Genomic DNA, 17739 nt, shown 5'->3' with positions numbered 1-17739 from the left:
CTGAAAACATCTTAATTGTGTATACTATCTGTCTCTCCTCTCCAGAACCTAAATTTCCCAAAGCAGATTTTGTTCCACAGTACTCCCAGTATCTAGAACAGTCCTTGGCACATGATCAGGATGCCATAAATCTCTCTTCAATAAATTAATGATCTTTGTGGTAGGAATGGAGACACAGTAATCATGTCAGGTCTCTCCTGCATCCAGAACTCTCCAATGACTCAGAGAAAAAGCCACAGTCTTACAATGGCCTATGAGCCCCTGCATGATAAGTCACCTGTGAACCCCCGGTCCTTATTTAGCTCTACCCCCACCCGGGCTCGCTGGATTCCAGCCATGCTGACTTCCTCTCGTTGCCTCCAGGCAGGCTCCTACCTCAGGACCTTTGCACATCCTATCCTCTCTTCCTCCAGAAGATACCCACATGGCTCATTCCTTTTCAGTGAGATCTTCCTAGACCACTCTCTGAAAACTGCAATCCCTTCCCCATCACTCTGTATCCTCTTATCCACCTGCCCAGTGTCTTTCTCAGCACTCATAGCCATCTGGCACACGCTATGGATATTTTAAATGTCATTTGTTGCATCTCCCCAACACTACACTATAAGCAGCACAAGGGCAGGGTCTTTGTCTGTTGTGTTCAGTTTGTATCCCCAGGACCTACAGCAGTATCAGACACATGGTGAATACTCAGAGATTTGCTGAATTCATGAACAGATGAGTTACAACCTCAGACAAGAAATCCCACCAAATCACAAGGGAGTCCACCATCTACCATATTGTAGCGCTCCAGGAGCTCGGGGGTCACGGGGTAGCGCAGTCTCATCTTTCGGTAGAGTGAATGCTTCTCGTAGTAACTGACGAGCTCCACTAGGCTCTCAAAATAGGCAGAGGTCCCCAGCACAAAGTGCCGGCCGTCCCGGTTGATGCGACAGTGCTTCACCTTGCCCCTAGCCCTGGAACAGGAAGAACACAGGGTTGACGTGCCAAGATCCTGGTGGCCAAACAATTTTTATACAAACCCCACTGATTAGATACAACCTAGTTATCCAGCCTTAGAGAAGCGGGTAAATAAACAGGGTGTAGTCCTCCTATGGAATATAAGACAATTCGAAAACAATGATGTGGGTATTTTCAAAAGAGATCTAGAAGAATCTGTGTCTCAGAAGAAATATTGCCGAGTGACTCAACAGCTCCTCTTACCCTTCCTCTCCTCCCCAACTACAGCACTTGACTTTAGGAGCTTCCTAGGGAACTAGGTCAAGAGTAGGCCAAATCTGTCCCACCACCTGCTTTTATAAATAAAGCGTTATTGAAACACAGCTACAGTTCATTTGTTTATACATTGTCTGGGGCTGTTTTCACACGGTAACAGCAGAGTTGTGTACCTGCAACAGAGACCATATGGCCTGCAAAACCTAAAATATGCACTCTGTGGTCTTTCACAGAAAATGTTTGCCAATCCCCCCCACCTCAAAATTATTAAATCTTGTCTTCAGTGACTCAACTAGCAAAACAGTGACTTTTTTTTTTTTTTTTCAAAAAAGAAACAAGTCTTTCATTCCTTCATCTGTTTGAAACATGAAGCAGAAAAAATCCAAAACAGAAGAGCCTCCTTGGTTTTATTAGCTTTTATCAGCAAGACAGAAACATCAGGAAAAATATTTTCGACCCTAAGTTTACAGCCAAGAGGGTCTTTTTAAAAATGTCTACCCCAAATAGCCAAAGCAATTTTGAGCAAAAAATAACAAAGCTGGAGATAGCACACTATCTTACTTCAAAATATACTACAAAGTTTTAGTAATAAAAATAGCACGACAGTGGCATAAAAACAGACAGAGACCAGTGGAACAGAACAGACAGCCAAGAAATAAATCCATGCATTTACAGTCAACTGATCTTCAATAAAGATGTCTAGAACACACCAGGGGGAAAGGACAGTCTGTTAAATAAGTAGGGTTGGGAAACCTATATTTAAAAAATTTAAAAGAATTTTGAAAGAAATTCCTATATAGAAATAATAGCAATTTCAAAAGAAGAAAATTAGACCATTATCTCACAACATAAACAAAAAAGGCAGCTCAAAATGGATTAAAGACTTAAACATAAGACCTGAAACTGTAAAACTACTAGAAGAAAACAGAGAGGAAAACCTCCATAGCATTGGTCTGGGCAATCATTTTTCAGATATGACCCCAAAAGCACAGGCAACAAAAGTGAAAGTGGATAAATGGGATTTTATCAAACTAAGAGACTTCTACATAGTCAAGGAAAGAATCAACAGAGTAAAGAAACAACCTACAGAAAGGGAAAAACATCTGCAAACTGAACATCTGGTAAGGGGTCAATATCCAAAATATATAAGGAAGTCAAACAGCTCAATAGTAAGAAAATAAATGACCCAATTTAAAAATGGACAAAGGCCGGGTGTGGTAGCTCACACCTGTAATCCCAGCACTTTGGGAGGCCAAGGCAGCCAGATCACTTGAGGTCAGGAGTTCGATACCAGCCTGGCCAACACAGTGAAACCCCGTCTCTACTAAAAATACAAAAAATTAGCCGGGCGTGGTTGCGGGCACCTGTAGTCCCAGCTACTTGGGAGGCTGAGGCAGGAGAACGTCCTGAAACCGGGAAGCGGAGCTTGCAGTGAGCCGAGATCATGCCACTGTACTCCAGCCTGGGCAACAGAGCAAGACTCCGTCTCAAAAAAAAAAAAAAAAAAAAGGACAAAGGATCTGAATAGACATTTCTCAAAAGAAGATACATAAATGGCCAACAGTTACGTAAAAAATGTTCAGCATCACTAATCATCAGAGAAATGCAAATTAAAACCACAATGAGATGTCACCTCACACCTGTTAGACTGGCTATTAGCTAAAGGAGAAGTGCTGGTGAGGATGTGGAGAAAAGGGGACCCCTGCACCTGGTGGGTGGGACTGTAAATTAGCATAGCCACTATGGAAAACAGTACAGAGGTTCCGCAAAAAATTATAAACAGAACACCATGGGATCCAGCAATCCCACTTCTGGGTAAATATCCGAAGGAAAGGAACTCTGTATGTCAAAGAGAAAGCTGCACGCCTATGTTCATAGCACCATTCACCATGGCCAAGGTGTAGAATCAGCCTGCCCATCAACAGATAAACGGATAAAGAAAATGTGGTGCATTTACATAATGGAATACCATTCGCTTTAAAAAAGAAGGAAAGCCTGTCATTTCCAACAGCATGGATGGACCTGGAGGACGTTGTGCTGTGTGAAATAAGCGAGGCACAGAGAAACAAATACCACATGATGTCACATGTGAAACCTAAAAAGGTTTAAACTCACGGAAGTAGAGAGTAGAATGGTGGTTACCAGGGTCTGGGACAGGGGGAGGTAGGGATGTTGGGATATGTTGGTCAAAGGATACAAAATTTCAGTTAGACAAGAGGAGTAAGTTCAAGAGATCTATGGTACAGCATAGGGACTATAGTCAACAACAAAGTCCTGGCCAGGCGCGGTGGCTCACACCTGTAATCCCAGCACTTTGGGAGGCCAAGGAGGGCGGATCACTTGAGGTCAGGAGTTCGATACCAGCCTGGCCAACATGGTGAAACCCCATCTTTACCAAAAATACAAAAATTAGCCAGGCATGGTGGTGCATGCCTGTGATCCCAGCTACTCAGGAGCCTGAGGCAGGAGACTCGCTTGAACCCAGGAGGCGGAGGTTGCAGTGAGCCAAGATCACGCCACTGCACTCCAGCCTGGGTGACAAAGCAAGACTCCATTTCAAAAAAAAAAAACTATGTCCTGTATTCTTGAGAATTGCTGAGGGTAGACTTTAAGTCTCACCACAAAAAAAAAAAAAAAAAAAAAAATGGTTAAGTATGTGTGGTAGTGCATATGTTATTATCTCAATTTAGCCATTTCACCATGTATACATATTTCAAAACGCCATTTGTACATGATACATATATACAACATTTGTCAATTAAATAAATTAGGAAAAGCATCTAGAGACATAGTTTCTATGGGCATACTACTCATTTAACAATTTTGCATGGCAGGGAAAAAAATCAAGAAAAGACATTTTTTGCACTATAGAGAGACTTTTTCATTGCTTTAAAGTTTTATTTTTCTTTTTTAAAAAGGATTTCCAATCTTTTGAAAAAAAATATATTCCTTTAAGCGATTTCGTCAGAAAGTCCTGTAAAAACAAAATGCTAGAAGACTTCTGCTTCAGTGGTTTATTTGCAGTGATATTTTATTAAATATTTATTCTTTCTAAAAAACAGAAGAAAGAAAAGAAGCACTGCTGAGTGGAAAAGCTGCAGAATGATCCCATTTGTATTTTCTAAAAATAGATTGAAAATACCCACACACAAAATGGCACCATATATTTTCCACAGATACAGACACGTATAAATATGTATATATTTTTTAAATGTCTGGATGGACACACCAACTAGAAAACTGTGCTTTCTACCGGGACCTCTCTACTGAGGTTAGAAGGACCACAGGGGGCTTTAGCCTTCACTGTAATGTCTTAATGTTTTCTAGGGAGAGTATCTTCCTACAGTGTTCATGTAATTAAAAATTAATTTTAAAACCTTTTATAAGAGCTCCTCAGGGCAGGCAGGGGGGCCCTGGGGTGCCGAGGCAGACAGTCAAGGTCAGGTTCCGGCTCCTTCCACAGGGAACCCCTAAGCCTCAGTTTCCCGATCCACAGCATTGGGGATCCACAACCCCTGTTGCATGGGGATCGTTAGGGTCATCGTCTGTTAGGTGATTCGGGGTAAGCTGTCGGCACTGTATCTGGCACTCGGGCAGGACTCAGTAAGTGAATGGTTTGGAAAACCTAACTGAAATCAACCCACAACTGACTTCCTTGGGAGAAAAGAGAATCAGAAGGGCAGATGGGAACGAGGCTGGAATATGAGTTGCATCTTCCAACCTCCTGGAGCATGGATGCCACAGCCACGGCGTGAGGTCTAGCTTCACTGCCCAAGAGATGCCTTCCACCAATCACAACGGGGCAACAACTCAACACTTCCTCTGTGGACTTGAAAGCAGGTGTTTCTCCTCTCCTGGAGAAACCTATCCGGAAGTTCGTTACACATCCCCAGACCCCAGAACAGTGCCTGGCACAGGAGAGGCACTTTACAAATATGCAGAGGGCAAGGAGGAGAAGTTCCTCCAGACCTGTGTTCCCCCCACTGCCTGGTCCAAATTCCCCATCCATTCCCCTGGAGACCTCCTACTCACCCCTCACCACCCTGCCTGACCAATCGCTCTGTAGCACTCCCTACAAAATACTATTCTGATTTCCTTATGTGCTCAAACCTCCTCAGTGCTTCTCACAGAAGGACGGTGATGCTTTACCCCAAACCCTAACCAGAGAGGGTTTGAAAAAGTGTGTGTCCTGGGGCAGGGATGTTATTTTTTATTGTTACAGTGACTTAGGGTCCCAGATAGACATGCAGTGGGTAGGGACCAGGGAAGTTCAACATCCCAACACAAGAGGATCAGTCCTCACACCCCCTACTCTTTGAGAAACGCTGTGTGGACTGAGCTTCCCTGACAGTGGGCCGTGGGGAGGTGGGGAGCTGCCATCCTTGCTGATTGATTCACTGAGCCAGCATTCACTGACCACCAACTCCATCCCGGCCAATGTTACATAAGCAGAAACAGGTCAAAAGCAAGAAACACTTGGAGTAAGGCAACATCTCTCATCCCTGCCAGACCACTAGCCTGAGAGAGCAAGGCCCGGGCTGTTTTGATTACTCCTCCGTTTCTGGAGTCCAGCACAAGGCCCGGCACACAGTACGTGCTCACCGAGCATCTATTAACTCCTAAAAAATAAAAACTTCCATTCTCAAGACACCTCCAATCTCATGGGGAAGACAGGCTCACAAACTTAACGGGGCGTGTATGTAAGTCAGGCAGTCAACCTGAGGACCCACCCAACCTCGTCATCCACGTGGTCCCACTGAAGTGACCCCAACCCCATCCCCAGATGGCCTGTCAGAATCACGCCACCTGGCTCAGGGACGGGGCCATCCTTTCTGCCAGACAGTGTCCTGGCAGCCCAAGGTACAGCCACCTGAAACAGAAGCTGATGGACAGTAACACCAGCATGCACATACAGGTGGCATCCTGACCATCGTCAGGTGAGGCCCCGATCCGGTTGTGTCAGAGCTGTCTCACCTCTTGGGCACCTCAGTTTCAGCCAGTTGAGTTTAGTTGCCATCACTTGCACAGGATGACAGCACCGTGGTAGTGCCAACACCCCACCTGGGACCTGGCACACAGCATGTTTTCAATCCGTGTGCAGCAGACTGAACACACCTCCTCCCCATCCAGGCTGAGGAGGCACCACTAAGAGGTTTGGGGGAAAGTGCAAAGGGCAGAGGCACCAACGCTGAGAAGCCCAGGTCTCCCTCTTGGAAACACAGAGTACAGAAGAGCCATGCTGGTGGAAGGCTGCTCTCTGGCTGGAGCCAGTACACAGTAGGTCCTCAGTAAACTGCAGTGATAATGCCCATCACCACGGTCCCCAGGGAGGTGGCTCAGGCATAGTGGTGCAGGCAAAGAGGAAGGGAAATCCAAACGCCCAGGGGGCAGCCTGGCAGGGTCACCAGGAGATGGGACTAGGGCAGAGGGAACGGGGAGAGGAGTGGACAGGGGCAAACCACATGCCCCCCAGCAGCTGCCATGCAGCCAGCACCACCACGCCCACGTGAAAACAGAGGCCCAGAGCGTCCACTGCCTCCCATTTTTCACAAGAAGCAATCTGAGTTTTTAGTGAAATTTCTCAGTTTTTCACATCAGTGTACAAAAGATGACCACAGGCCTGATTTGGCCCCCAGGCATCTGGCTGGAGACTCTGGAGTGAAGAGCTTAGGCTTGGGAGACAGACAGGCCTGCATCTGACCCTCAGACTCAGCTGACTATGAGGCTGTGTGACTCCAGGCAGGTCACTTAACCTCTCTGGGCCTGTTTCCTCCCTTGCAATAACTAGACTTACCTCTCACAGGCTGTAGCAAAGGATTCAATCAGATGAGGCCTTGAAGGCAGCCCAGTGTCTAGAACACAGTTAGGAACTCAACATATGGCAGACTGTTACCACTGTAAGAACATTCAGGGAAACGCTGGGGCTGAGGAGATGGAGGGACAGTAGGCTACAGGGAGTCTGAGTCACTCCTCCGCTCCTTGTCATTAGTGGAAGTGGGGGAATCTGGTGTTTTGGGGTAAAATTAGAGAACCACAGGCCTAGAGGTGGTTTGGCAGCAGCTGCAGATGGGAGGAAACCAGATGTATATCATCACAGGCCTGGGCTATCTGGGTTCGAATCCCAGCTCCACCACTTACTGGCTGCATGCTTCAGCAAGTTACTTAATTTTGCTGTGCCTCAGTTTCCTCCTCTGAGAAATACGGATCATGGTGATGTCAACCCCACAGAGTTACTAGAAGCCAAAGTGAGTTACTACAGAACATCCTGCCCTGGAGAACACAGACTGCGCCTGGCACACTGGAGCGCGCATTCTCGCAGCGGCTTTTGCTGTGGTTGTTGTTGTCGCTGATGCTTGGGGGGCAGGGACACTGCAGGTGAGCCTCCACCTGAAGTTCCCCCTTGTCTGTCTGCATCTGTCCTTGCCAAGTCCCTCTGGAGGGTGTGTGCCTCCCACCCTCGCACCCACCTGAAGGTGATGGCGTAGGAGTCGCTTCCCTCTCGCTTCCGGATCAGGAAGGCTCCGTCCCGGGGAATCCTCATCAGCATGTCCTCTGCCTCTCCACGGCTCAGGCTGTCATAGTACCACCTGCGACACAGGGCCAGGGAAAACGACCAGGTGAGCGGTCTCCAGGTTGTCAGTGGGCCACCCGCGGAGGACAAGATAATGGCACCAGTGACACCTGGAACCTGGCCCTGGAAACGGCCATGGAAACCACACAGTGCACTTCCCCAGCCAAAGGCAGCTCAGAAAAGAGCAACTTGTGAAAAGCACAGTGGGAGACCCCGGGGGTGTGTTTCTAGCCCAAAATAATACACTGGGCCGGGCACAGTGGTTCACTCCTGAAATCCCAGGACTTTGGGAGGCTTAGGCAGGAGGATCACTTGGGGTCAGGAGTTTGAGACCAGCCTGGCCAACACAATGAGATCCCATCTCTATAAAAAATAAAATAGCCTGGGCACAGTGGCTCATGCCTGTAATCCCAGCACTTTGGGAGGCCAAGGCAGGCGGATCGCTTGAAGCCTGGAGTTCGAGACCAGCCTGACCAACATGGCAGAACTCCATCTCCACTAAAAATACAAAAATTGGGCCAGGCGCGGTGGCTCACGCCTGTAATCCCAGCACTTTGGGAAGCCGAGGCGGACGGATCATGGGGTCAGGAGATCAAGATCATCCCGGCTAACACGGTGAAACCCCGTCTCTACTAAAAGTACAAAAAAATTCGCAGGGCACGGTGGCAGGGGCCTGTAGTCCCAGCTACTTGGGAGACTGAGGCAGGAACATCACTTGAACCCAGGAAGCGGAGGTTGCAGTAAGCCAAGATCATGCCACAGCACTCCAGCCTGGGCGACAGAATATGACTCTGTCTCAAGAAAAAAAAAGAAATACAAAAATTAGCCAGGCCCGGTGGTGTGCACCTATAAATCCCAGCTACTCAGGAGGCTGACGCACAAGAATCTCTTGAACCTGGGAGGCAGAGGTTGCAGTAAGCTGAGATCGTGCCATTGCACTCCAGCCTGGGAGACAGAGCAAGACCCAGTCTCAGAATAAATAAATTAATTAATTAGCTGGGCACAGTCGCACACACCTGTAGTCCCAGATAGGAGGCTGAGTTGGGAGGATCACTTGAGCCCAGGAGCTCCAGGCTGCTGTGAGCCCTGATTGTTCCACTGCACTCCAACCTGGGCAACAGAGCAACACCTTGTCTCAAAAAATTGATTCGTCTTCATCCACCCAAGCAGCCCAAACCTGAAAAGCCAGGCTCCCAGGGAGGCACAGTTATTGTGTCTCAGAAAATCGAAGACGGAGAGCACAGCAGGAGTTTCACAGGGTTTGGTTGTTTTCGGGTTATTTCTTAAGATAATAAATAGCAAGTTTTAAGAGGCAATCCATAGGAAAATTTGACAGAAAAAGTGAAAAAAAAAAAAAGTTGCTGTTAAGTAATACGGCCTCCTCGGAAATGTACATTTTTGCAGCTTTCTGCCTAAAATTTGTTTTTTCTTTATTCCCGGAATTTGTTGACCCTTCGCAAGGCCTAGCTTGATACTCATTTCACTAGATAAAAAAATCAGAGGGAGACTTTTATAATCATTGTTTCCTTGTTCATTTTCAGAACAAACAGGAAGGAGCTCCGAAAGGTAGGAGAATATCCCCGGGCCAAAATGACCCTCTGAAAATCAAAGCCCAAAGTCTCGGGGCTATGAAGACAAAGCAGAAGAAAGGGAAAAGAGTAAAGAAAGGGGAGGAAAGAAAGAAAAGAGAAAAGGACACAGGTCACGGTGCCAGGAATTTCGAAACCAGCCACCTCGGCAATTTTGAGACGCCGGTGGGCTGGGGCGAGGGTGTCCTGGGGGTCTGGCCCAACTGAACCACCAGGCCAGCTTCTCTGCCTGCTGGAGCTAACCCGACCACCGCCTGCCTCCTGCTCCACCCTCAGACACGTACGGCTTGGACTCGTGGGGGTTGGGGTTGGGCACAGGGTCCGTGAGCCGCAGCTCGAACTCGGCGCAGCGCAGGTGCGTCTCGCGGTAGTGCTGGATGAGGGCATAGATGCTGCTGAAGGTGAGGTTGTCAGTCAGGTAGTATTTCAGGGTCCCGCCCTCCATGGTGGAGCGGATCCGGCAGTGCTGGACCCGGCCTGACCGCCTGCGGGGAGAGGACGCCATCAGTGCTGGGAGAACACAGGTCAGGCCATTGTGGCAGCCAGGGTCTCAGAGGGGGGGACATTACATGTGGCCACACAACCTTCCCTCTGCTCCTAGAACAGACACAGGAGGCTGGGCGCAGTGGCTCATGCCTGTAATCCCAGCACTTTGGGAGGCCGAGATGGGTGGATCACCTGAGGTTAGGAGCTCGAGACCAGCCTGGCCAATACAGTGAAATCTCGTCTCTACTAAAAATACAAAAATTAGCTGGGCATGGTGGTGCATGCCTGTAATCCCAGCTACTTGGGAGGCTGAGGCAGGACAATCACTTATACCTGGGAGATGGAGGTTGCAGTGAGCCGAGATCACGCCACTGCACTCCAGCCTGGGTGACAGAGCGAGACTCCATCACAAAAAAAAAAAAAAAAAAAACAGGTGCAGGGCTTCAGCATAGGCTAGACCCTCAGCCTGGATTCCAGAACATTCTACCTACTTCCCCCACCCCACCCCACTCTATCCCCCTTTTATCTATATAACTGCTTCTCTAGAGCCAGGATGCCTGGATTCAAATCCCAGCTCTGCCACATATGAGCTAAGTGTCCTGGAGCAGGTCACCCGTCCTGTCTGAGCCATGGTGTATTACTACCCTAGCGGTCTGACAGGGATGATAACAACGTCCACCTCAAAAAGGCATCCTGAAGAGTAAATGAGACCACACACACAAGGTGTCTGGAATACTGCCCGGCACATGGTAAGCATCATTTAGGTGTCCAGTATTATTTGCGTGCTATTAGTATTCTAATTTTCAGCCAGGTGCAATGGCTTACAGCTGTAATCCTAGCACTTTAGGAGGCCAAAGCCAGAGGATTGCTTGAGCTGAGTTCGAAGCCAGCCTGGGCAACATAGTAAGACTCCAGCTCTGCAAAAAATTTAAAAATTATCCAGGTGTCGTGGCATGTGGCTGTAGTCCCAGCTACTTAAATGGCTGAGATAGGAGGATTGCTTGAGCCCAGGAGTTTGAGGCTGCAGTGAGCCGAGACTGCACCATTGTACTACAGCCTAGGCAACAGAGCAAGACCCTATCACAACTTTTTTTTAAGTGACAGAATTATAATTTCCCTCTTTCAGGTCTCATCTTCTTTCAGGAAGGTTTTCCTGACCACTCCCTACATCGAGGCATCAGAGCCTTCTCTCACAGACTTTCATAAATCCCCCCAACTCACATTAAACCCCCCCAATAAAGGGAGGGATGTCCCTTTATCTTGCCTTGTTTCACTGCACTCATCACAACTATACTTGCATATCATTTGAGGGACTACTTTTTCATTGCCCATCTCCTTCAAAAGACGCTAACATCCAGGAGGACAAAGACACTGTCTGTCTGGCATAAGTACTGTGTCTAGCACAGGGCACGCCCTCAAGAAGTATCTTTTAATGCACTGAGACATGGATAAGTGGGCGGATGAATGAATGCACAAGCTCATCACAGCCTATGACAGCTTCGAAAGGAAAGCCCTAGAGTCCCCCTTTTACGGAGGAGACGGAGATGCTAGAAGGTTGGCTGAATCATCCAGAGCCACATGACCCACTCCAGGGCTGGGATCAGGGGAAGTGAGTGAGGCCACATCATCTAAGAGTAGGGTCAGATCTTGTCTTTGTTTAAAATATTCCTATTTTGTTCATCACAGACTTTTTTGCATTACTTTTGATTTTTTAAAAGATTGCCCTGAAATCTCATTAATCTGGGTTACTGTGCCGAAGTGAGTCATACCCACCTCACCCTTGTCCCGGCCTAGAAGAGCTGGACAAATGAAGCCTGGGATTCAGGTCCCAGCCTGCCCAATTCCTGCCTGAGCTAGAACCACTCGCCACCCTGCCTCATCCGGCCAGCATGCAGGAGAATGGAGGCGTTCCCTGGGTCGGGGCATTACCAGAAGGACAGGGTGTAGTCATTGGGGAAGGTCTCGCTCTCCCGAACCAGGAAGGTGCCATCCTTGCCCCCCGTCTCCATGCAGTATTCCTGCAGCAACTTCTCGGCACTCGTCCTCTTCTCTACCTTCTTGTGGAACCATTTCTCCCCAAAATGTAGCTCTGTGGGGGGTATATCCTGGGCCGCAAAGAGAGGAGGGGTTTCTGAAAGCCTTGGACCAAACCCCAGCATCACTGGACAGGTCCTTCTGTCTCACCCTGACCCAGGGCACCAGATAACATAGGCCAGCCTCAGTTGGTCCCCTCCCGAAGGGGTCTGGGAAAACAGCACCTGCTACCCTCCTCCGCCTGCCTCCCACTCCTGAGAGCCCTCATTTATGGTGGCCTCCTGGCATCCTGAGACATGGAGTGAGGGGTTCCCAGCACCGCCCTCCATTCTGTTCCAAGGGAAGTCTGAGAGCCATGATGCCCTGGGGGCTGCAGAAAAAAACAGCAGGAAAAATGACCACAGCTGGAGGAGAGGGCAACAGGAAAGCCTGGGACTAAGCCAGAGCACCGGCCTCCAAGACAAATCAGGCCCTTAAGAGAGCAGGAAAGCATCTTGAACCTCACTGGTTAAAGCACCTGGGGCAGCCAGCCAATCAGAGACAAGCCAGCCAGGCCATGGTACCCAGAGTAGCAGCAGCTTCTTCAGCAGAGCATCCCCTTGCCAGCCGGCCAGAGAAGCCACATGGGAAGGAGGTCCTGGGGGCTGGGTGGTCCTTGGGGCTCCTGGGGACCTCCTTCCTATGTGGCTGGGTGTTCCCCTACCTGGGGCACTTCCTCCTCCATAGTCTGTTCAATGTCATCACTGAAGGACAGCTTGGCATCGGCGATGGCGCAGTAGTGCCGAGTCCATTTCTAGAAAGTGAAACTGGTATTAGTGCCCCTCAAGGCCTCTACCTCATCAACGCCCTACAGGACGTCACCCCAGCATCTACTGTGGATGTGCTTTTCCCAGTTTCATAGACATTTATGGTGACTTCTCTGAATTCAATTCCTTACGAGGCATTTCTTTTGAAAAACATCGATGCGTTTTGAGCTTCTTTTGGTATTTGAGCTTCTTTTTGGACTTATTAAATCCATATGTCTAAGGTAGGTACAACTCCTCATCGTTTTCTTTTCTACTCCATCTACCTTTCAAGATTTTCAGGATTTTCTGGCCAGTTTGTCTAGAGACCTTACCTTCAATATTTACTTGTGGCTTAATGACTTTTTTTTTTTTTTTTTTTAACTGGTGAAATTTAGTCTCTGGTTTCATTGTAAATTACCAGTGTTAAGTTCTTAGTTTTGGTCACTGTTCTATTGTCATTCATGACGTTAATGTGAGAAGAGGCTGGGTGCAGGGTATACAGAAACTTTCTTTTTTTTTATTTTTTAATAATGTTTTTATTTTTATTTATTTTTATTATACTTTAAGTTCTAGGGTACATGTGCACACCGTGCAGGTTTGTTACATATGTATACATGTGCCATGTTGGTGTGCTGCACTTTTTTTTTTTTTTCTTTTTTTTCAGACAGAGTCTGTCTCTGTCACCAGGCTGGAGTGCAGTGGCTCGATCTCAGCTCTCTGAAACCTCCACCTCCCAGGCTCAAGTAATTCTCCTGCCTCAGCCTCCCGAGTAGCTGAGACTATAGGGACATGCCACCATGCCCAGCTGATTTTTGTAGTTTTAGTAGAGACGGGGTTTCACCATGTTAGCCAGGATGGTCTCGATCTCCTGACCTCGTAATCTGCCCGCCTCGGCCTCCCAAGGTGCTAGGATTATAGGCATGAGCCATCGCACCTGGCCCAATTTAATTCTTTACTTAAATATTGCCATTTTGGCTTGGCACAGTGGCCCACGCCAGTGATCCTAGCACTTCGGGAGGCCAAGGCAGGCAGATCACTTAAGATCAAGAGTTCAAGACCAGACTGGCCAACATGGCGAAACACCATCTCTACTAAGACTACAAAAATTAGCAGGGTGTGGCGGTGCACACTTGTGGTCCCAGCTACTCGGGAAGCTGAGACACAAGAATCACTTCAACCGGGAGGTGGAGTTTGTGGTGAGCTGAGATGGTACCACTGCACTCCAGCCTGGGTAATGGAGCAAGACTATCTAAAATAAATAAATAAGTAATAAATAAATATTGCCTTTGATATGTATGTTATATCTAGGATATAAGAACAGACATGTAAAAATATACTCAAAATGGATATACACGTTAGGTAAAGGGATAGAAGCAGCATTAGAGCCTGAAAAATAAGGTTTCTGGTGGAACGACCCCCGATTGGAGGACACGAAGGAGTCAGGACAACCTAAATGCAGGGCAGCACCGGGTACTGGATCCTGAAACAGGAAAACAGCCTGAGTGAACACAGTGGTAACAATGAAATACTGTCTATAAACCAGTTATTAGTATTGTACCAATGTTAATTTTCTGATTGCACAAATTATACTATGGTTATGTAGGATGTCATTAATAATATTTGGAGAAGCTTGGTAAGGGTAGATGGGAATATCCCATACCATTTGTGTGTGTATGTAAATATATTATATTTCATCTAAAATTATTTCAAAATAAAACATTAAAAATGCAAAAGGAAAATAAAGTTGGCCAGGCTCAGTGGCTCATGCCTGTAATATCAGCACTTTGAGAGGCCAAGATGGGAGGATTGCTTGAGCCCAGGAGTTTGAAATCACCCTGAGCAACGTGACTAAATCCCATCCCTGCAAAAATACAAAAAATTAGCCGAGCATGGTGGTGTGCACCTGCAGTCCCAGAGACTCAGGGAGGTTGAGGTGGGAGGATCACTTGAGCCTGGGAGGTCAAGGCTGCAGTGAGCCGCAATCACACCACTGCACTCCAGCCTGGACGACAGAGTGAGACCCTGTCCCACAAAATAAATAAAGTTTAAGAAGGAAGGTAAATTCACATGGCAAAAACTCACTTGACTAAAAATGAGAACAAGACAGGCATATTCTCAGAGCTCCCAGCAGGGCTCCAAGAAGCAGCTGCAAGGGGGGTGGCCACAGTGGCTACGGGAATGGACCAAGGCCCACCTGGTCAATGGAATCCCACATGTACAGCTCTCCCTGTTGCTTGTGCTCATCCTTCTTGTCCTCCACGTTGACATCCACGTCGCCTCGGGGGCCCAGCTTCTTATGCTGAGGGGAAAACATACACATAGGCTGTCTCCACGGAGACCCAAGTTTAGGTATTTGAGCCAGCAGCCTTCATCTGCCTCCTCCCAGGCAGGGCCTTTGCAATGCCTGTTCTTGCTGCCTGGCTTCCCTCTTAGTCTGTTCAGCTCTGCTCTCCAGGTTACCTTGAATGAGGAGGAGGAGCTTTCCTTACAGCTTCATCTAAAAATAGCCCATACTGGCCGGGCGCAGTGGCTCACATCTATAAGCCCAGCACTTTGGGAGGCTGAAGCAGACAGATCACTTGAGCTCAGGAGTTCTAGACCAGCCTGGACAACATGGTGAAACCTTGTATCTACAAAAATAAAAAAATTAGCTGGGGATGGTGGCACGTGCCTGTAATCCCAGCTAGTCAGGAGGCTGAGACAATAAGATTGCTTGAACCTGGGAAGTGGACGTTCCAGTGAGCTGAGACTGCACCACTGCACTCCAGCCTGGGCAACAGAGTGAGACTCTGTCCCAGTAAAAAATAAGTAAGTAAACATAGCCCACACTCCCCTTCCCATCCTGCCACTCTCTAGCCCCAAGCCTGCTTTATTCCTCTCGCTTGTCTAGCCCTACACAAACCATGTGTTTGTCTTCTGTCTTCACTGCTAGAATATAAGCCCCATGAAGGCAGGGATGTTGTTTTGCTTCCTGTTGAGTCTCCTGTGCTAGACGAGCACTTAGCAGACCGTAAGTGATCTGTTGATACTGGGTGAATAAACAACACCCCATGTGCCCAGCCTTCTCTAGCACACAGAGGGAAAGGCAGGCTGCAGTCCAGAGGCAACAGGCTGGGCAAGGTGGCGGGGGACCCACTGGGGATTAGACTAAGGTGATCTGGGTGCAAACAGCACTGCAGCTATTCTACCAGCTGTGTGACCCCGGGCAAGTGGCTGCACTTCTCTGAGCCTCAGGCTTCTCATCTGCAACATTAAGACAGTGATAACACCTGGACTGCCACGCAGGCAAGCGTCTGTAAGTTGAGGGTAACTTAACCTGGTGAAGGAGCTCAGGATGGGGAGTCAGATCCAGATTTGAATTCAGGGCCTATTACCTGACTGGCCATGTGAACTTGGCTGAGTCATCGTCAGAGTCTCAGTAATCTGTCTCGTAAAATCGGGACGTGGCAGCCCCTGTGGGATCTCGTAAGTCAAACAACGTGAAAGATAAGTGTCAACAGTGAAGCAGGACCTCAGTGTCCCTTGTGAATGGCAGCATGATACAGGCATGGAAAAACAGGCTTTGAGGGCAGACCACCTCGGCCTTGAATAATTTCCTCAGCAAACACTAAATGTGTGACGCTGGCTGAGCCATTTAACCTCCGAATCTCAATGTCCACATCTATAAAGTGGGCAAGGGCTGAGGTTATTCATCCTGCAGTGTCTTGACAAGACTGAATAAGAAGATACGTATGACCATGGCTAGCCCAGTGCACGGTACAAAGTGACCATGTGGCCAAGCTATTTCCACCTCATTTCTTGAAATAGAAAGAAGTGAGCCACAGCCTATCAGGTGTGGGGCAGAGGGTGCTCTAAAAGGGGACTTCAGTACTTTCCTCCTAGAACAAGAGCTGAAAAATCCCGGGGAACAGGGAACAAGCCATCCTAATGGAAACAGAAGGAATGAGCTGGGAACAGGGAAGAGCAAATGCAACCAGGCTGCCCCGAAGACTCACCAACTAGGTGCCTGAGAAGCCATGGACCCTCCATGGCCGAGCTCCCTCCACCCCTTATCCTGCCTTCACCATGCTGGAAGCATCCCTTGGCATCTCCGAAACAACTGCCTGGGGGCAAACAGCACTGCACCTATTTTGTTAACTTGTGACCCCGGGCAGGTGGCTGCACTTATCCAGGCCTCACACTTCTCATCTGCAAGACTAAGACAATGGCAGCTGATCTCCTGCTTAGGCAAACATCTGTACCTTAAGGGTCACGATCTTGGCCAAACACTCCCCATGTACTGATGCTCTTACCCACGGGGGCACCAACATCCCCTCCTCTGATTGGGCTTGGCCAAAGCTCCTTGCACTGTTTGGTGTTTCTCTGTTGATGGGTTTGTCTCCCTACCAAACCACGACTTCCTGGAACATAAGGATTGTGCCCAATGTATGTTGGTGGCCCAGTGACAATACAGGGTACATGCCATGTGTTGACACCACCACACCCTTGTGTGTGCTATTCCCCCAAACTGGAAGGACATACCCCTTCTCTGCCTACTGCTATGGTCTGAATGTCTGTGTCCTCCCAAAATTTATATGTTGAAACCTAATCCCCAACGTAACGGTATTTGGAGATGGTGGCTTTGGAAGGTGATATGGTTTCGCTGTATCCCCAGCCAAATCTCATCTTGAATTGTAGCGCCTATAATTCCCACATGTCATAGGAGGAACCCAGTGAGAGGTAATTGAATCATGGGGGTGGGTCTTTCACATGCTGTTCTTGTGATAGTGAACACATCTCATGAGATCTGGTTGTATAAATGAGAGTTTCCCTGCACAAGCTGTCTTGCCTGCCACCACGTAAGATATGACTTTGCTCCTCCTTTGTCTTCTGACATGATTGTGAGGCCTCCCCAGCCATATGGAACTGTGAGTCCATTAAACCTCTTTCCTTTATAAATTACCCAGTCTTGGGTATGTCTTTATGAGCAGTGTAAGAATGGGTAACATAGAAGGTGATTAGGTCATGAGGGTAGAGTCCTCATGAATGGGAATGAGGGTAGAGCTCTTATGAATGGGAA

The 17739-nt window shown here is 48.1% G+C and overlaps 1 protein-coding gene across 20 annotated transcripts in view; it reads right to left on the bottom strand.

The window, feature by feature from the left end:
- PLCG2 (phospholipase C gamma 2) overlaps nucleotides 1–17739 on the bottom strand; it is a 178017-nt gene that overhangs the window by 37566 nt on the left and 122712 nt on the right. For all 20 annotated transcript variants that reach the window (XM_055299698.2, XM_063612482.1, XM_063612481.1 and 17 more), the window contains 6 exons: nucleotides 14875–14979; nucleotides 12599–12688; nucleotides 11791–11966; nucleotides 9660–9860; nucleotides 7683–7802; nucleotides 776–956 (listed from right to left, as the gene is read on the bottom strand). In XM_055299698.2, coding sequence (XP_055155673.1) covers nucleotides 776–956; nucleotides 7683–7802; nucleotides 9660–9860; nucleotides 11791–11966; nucleotides 12599–12688; nucleotides 14875–14979 — 873 coding nt within the window. The remainder of the gene's footprint in view (nucleotides 1–775; nucleotides 957–7682; nucleotides 7803–9659; nucleotides 9861–11790; nucleotides 11967–12598; nucleotides 12689–14874; nucleotides 14980–17739) is intronic.

The sequence above is a fragment of the Symphalangus syndactylus genome, chromosome 11 (genome assembly GCF_028878055.3).
Source record: "Symphalangus syndactylus isolate Jambi chromosome 11, NHGRI_mSymSyn1-v2.1_pri, whole genome shotgun sequence".
In the NCBI taxonomy this organism is placed as follows: Eukaryota; Metazoa; Chordata; class Mammalia; order Primates; family Hylobatidae; genus Symphalangus; species Symphalangus syndactylus.
This window is presented reverse-complemented; position numbering and strand designations above follow the sequence as displayed.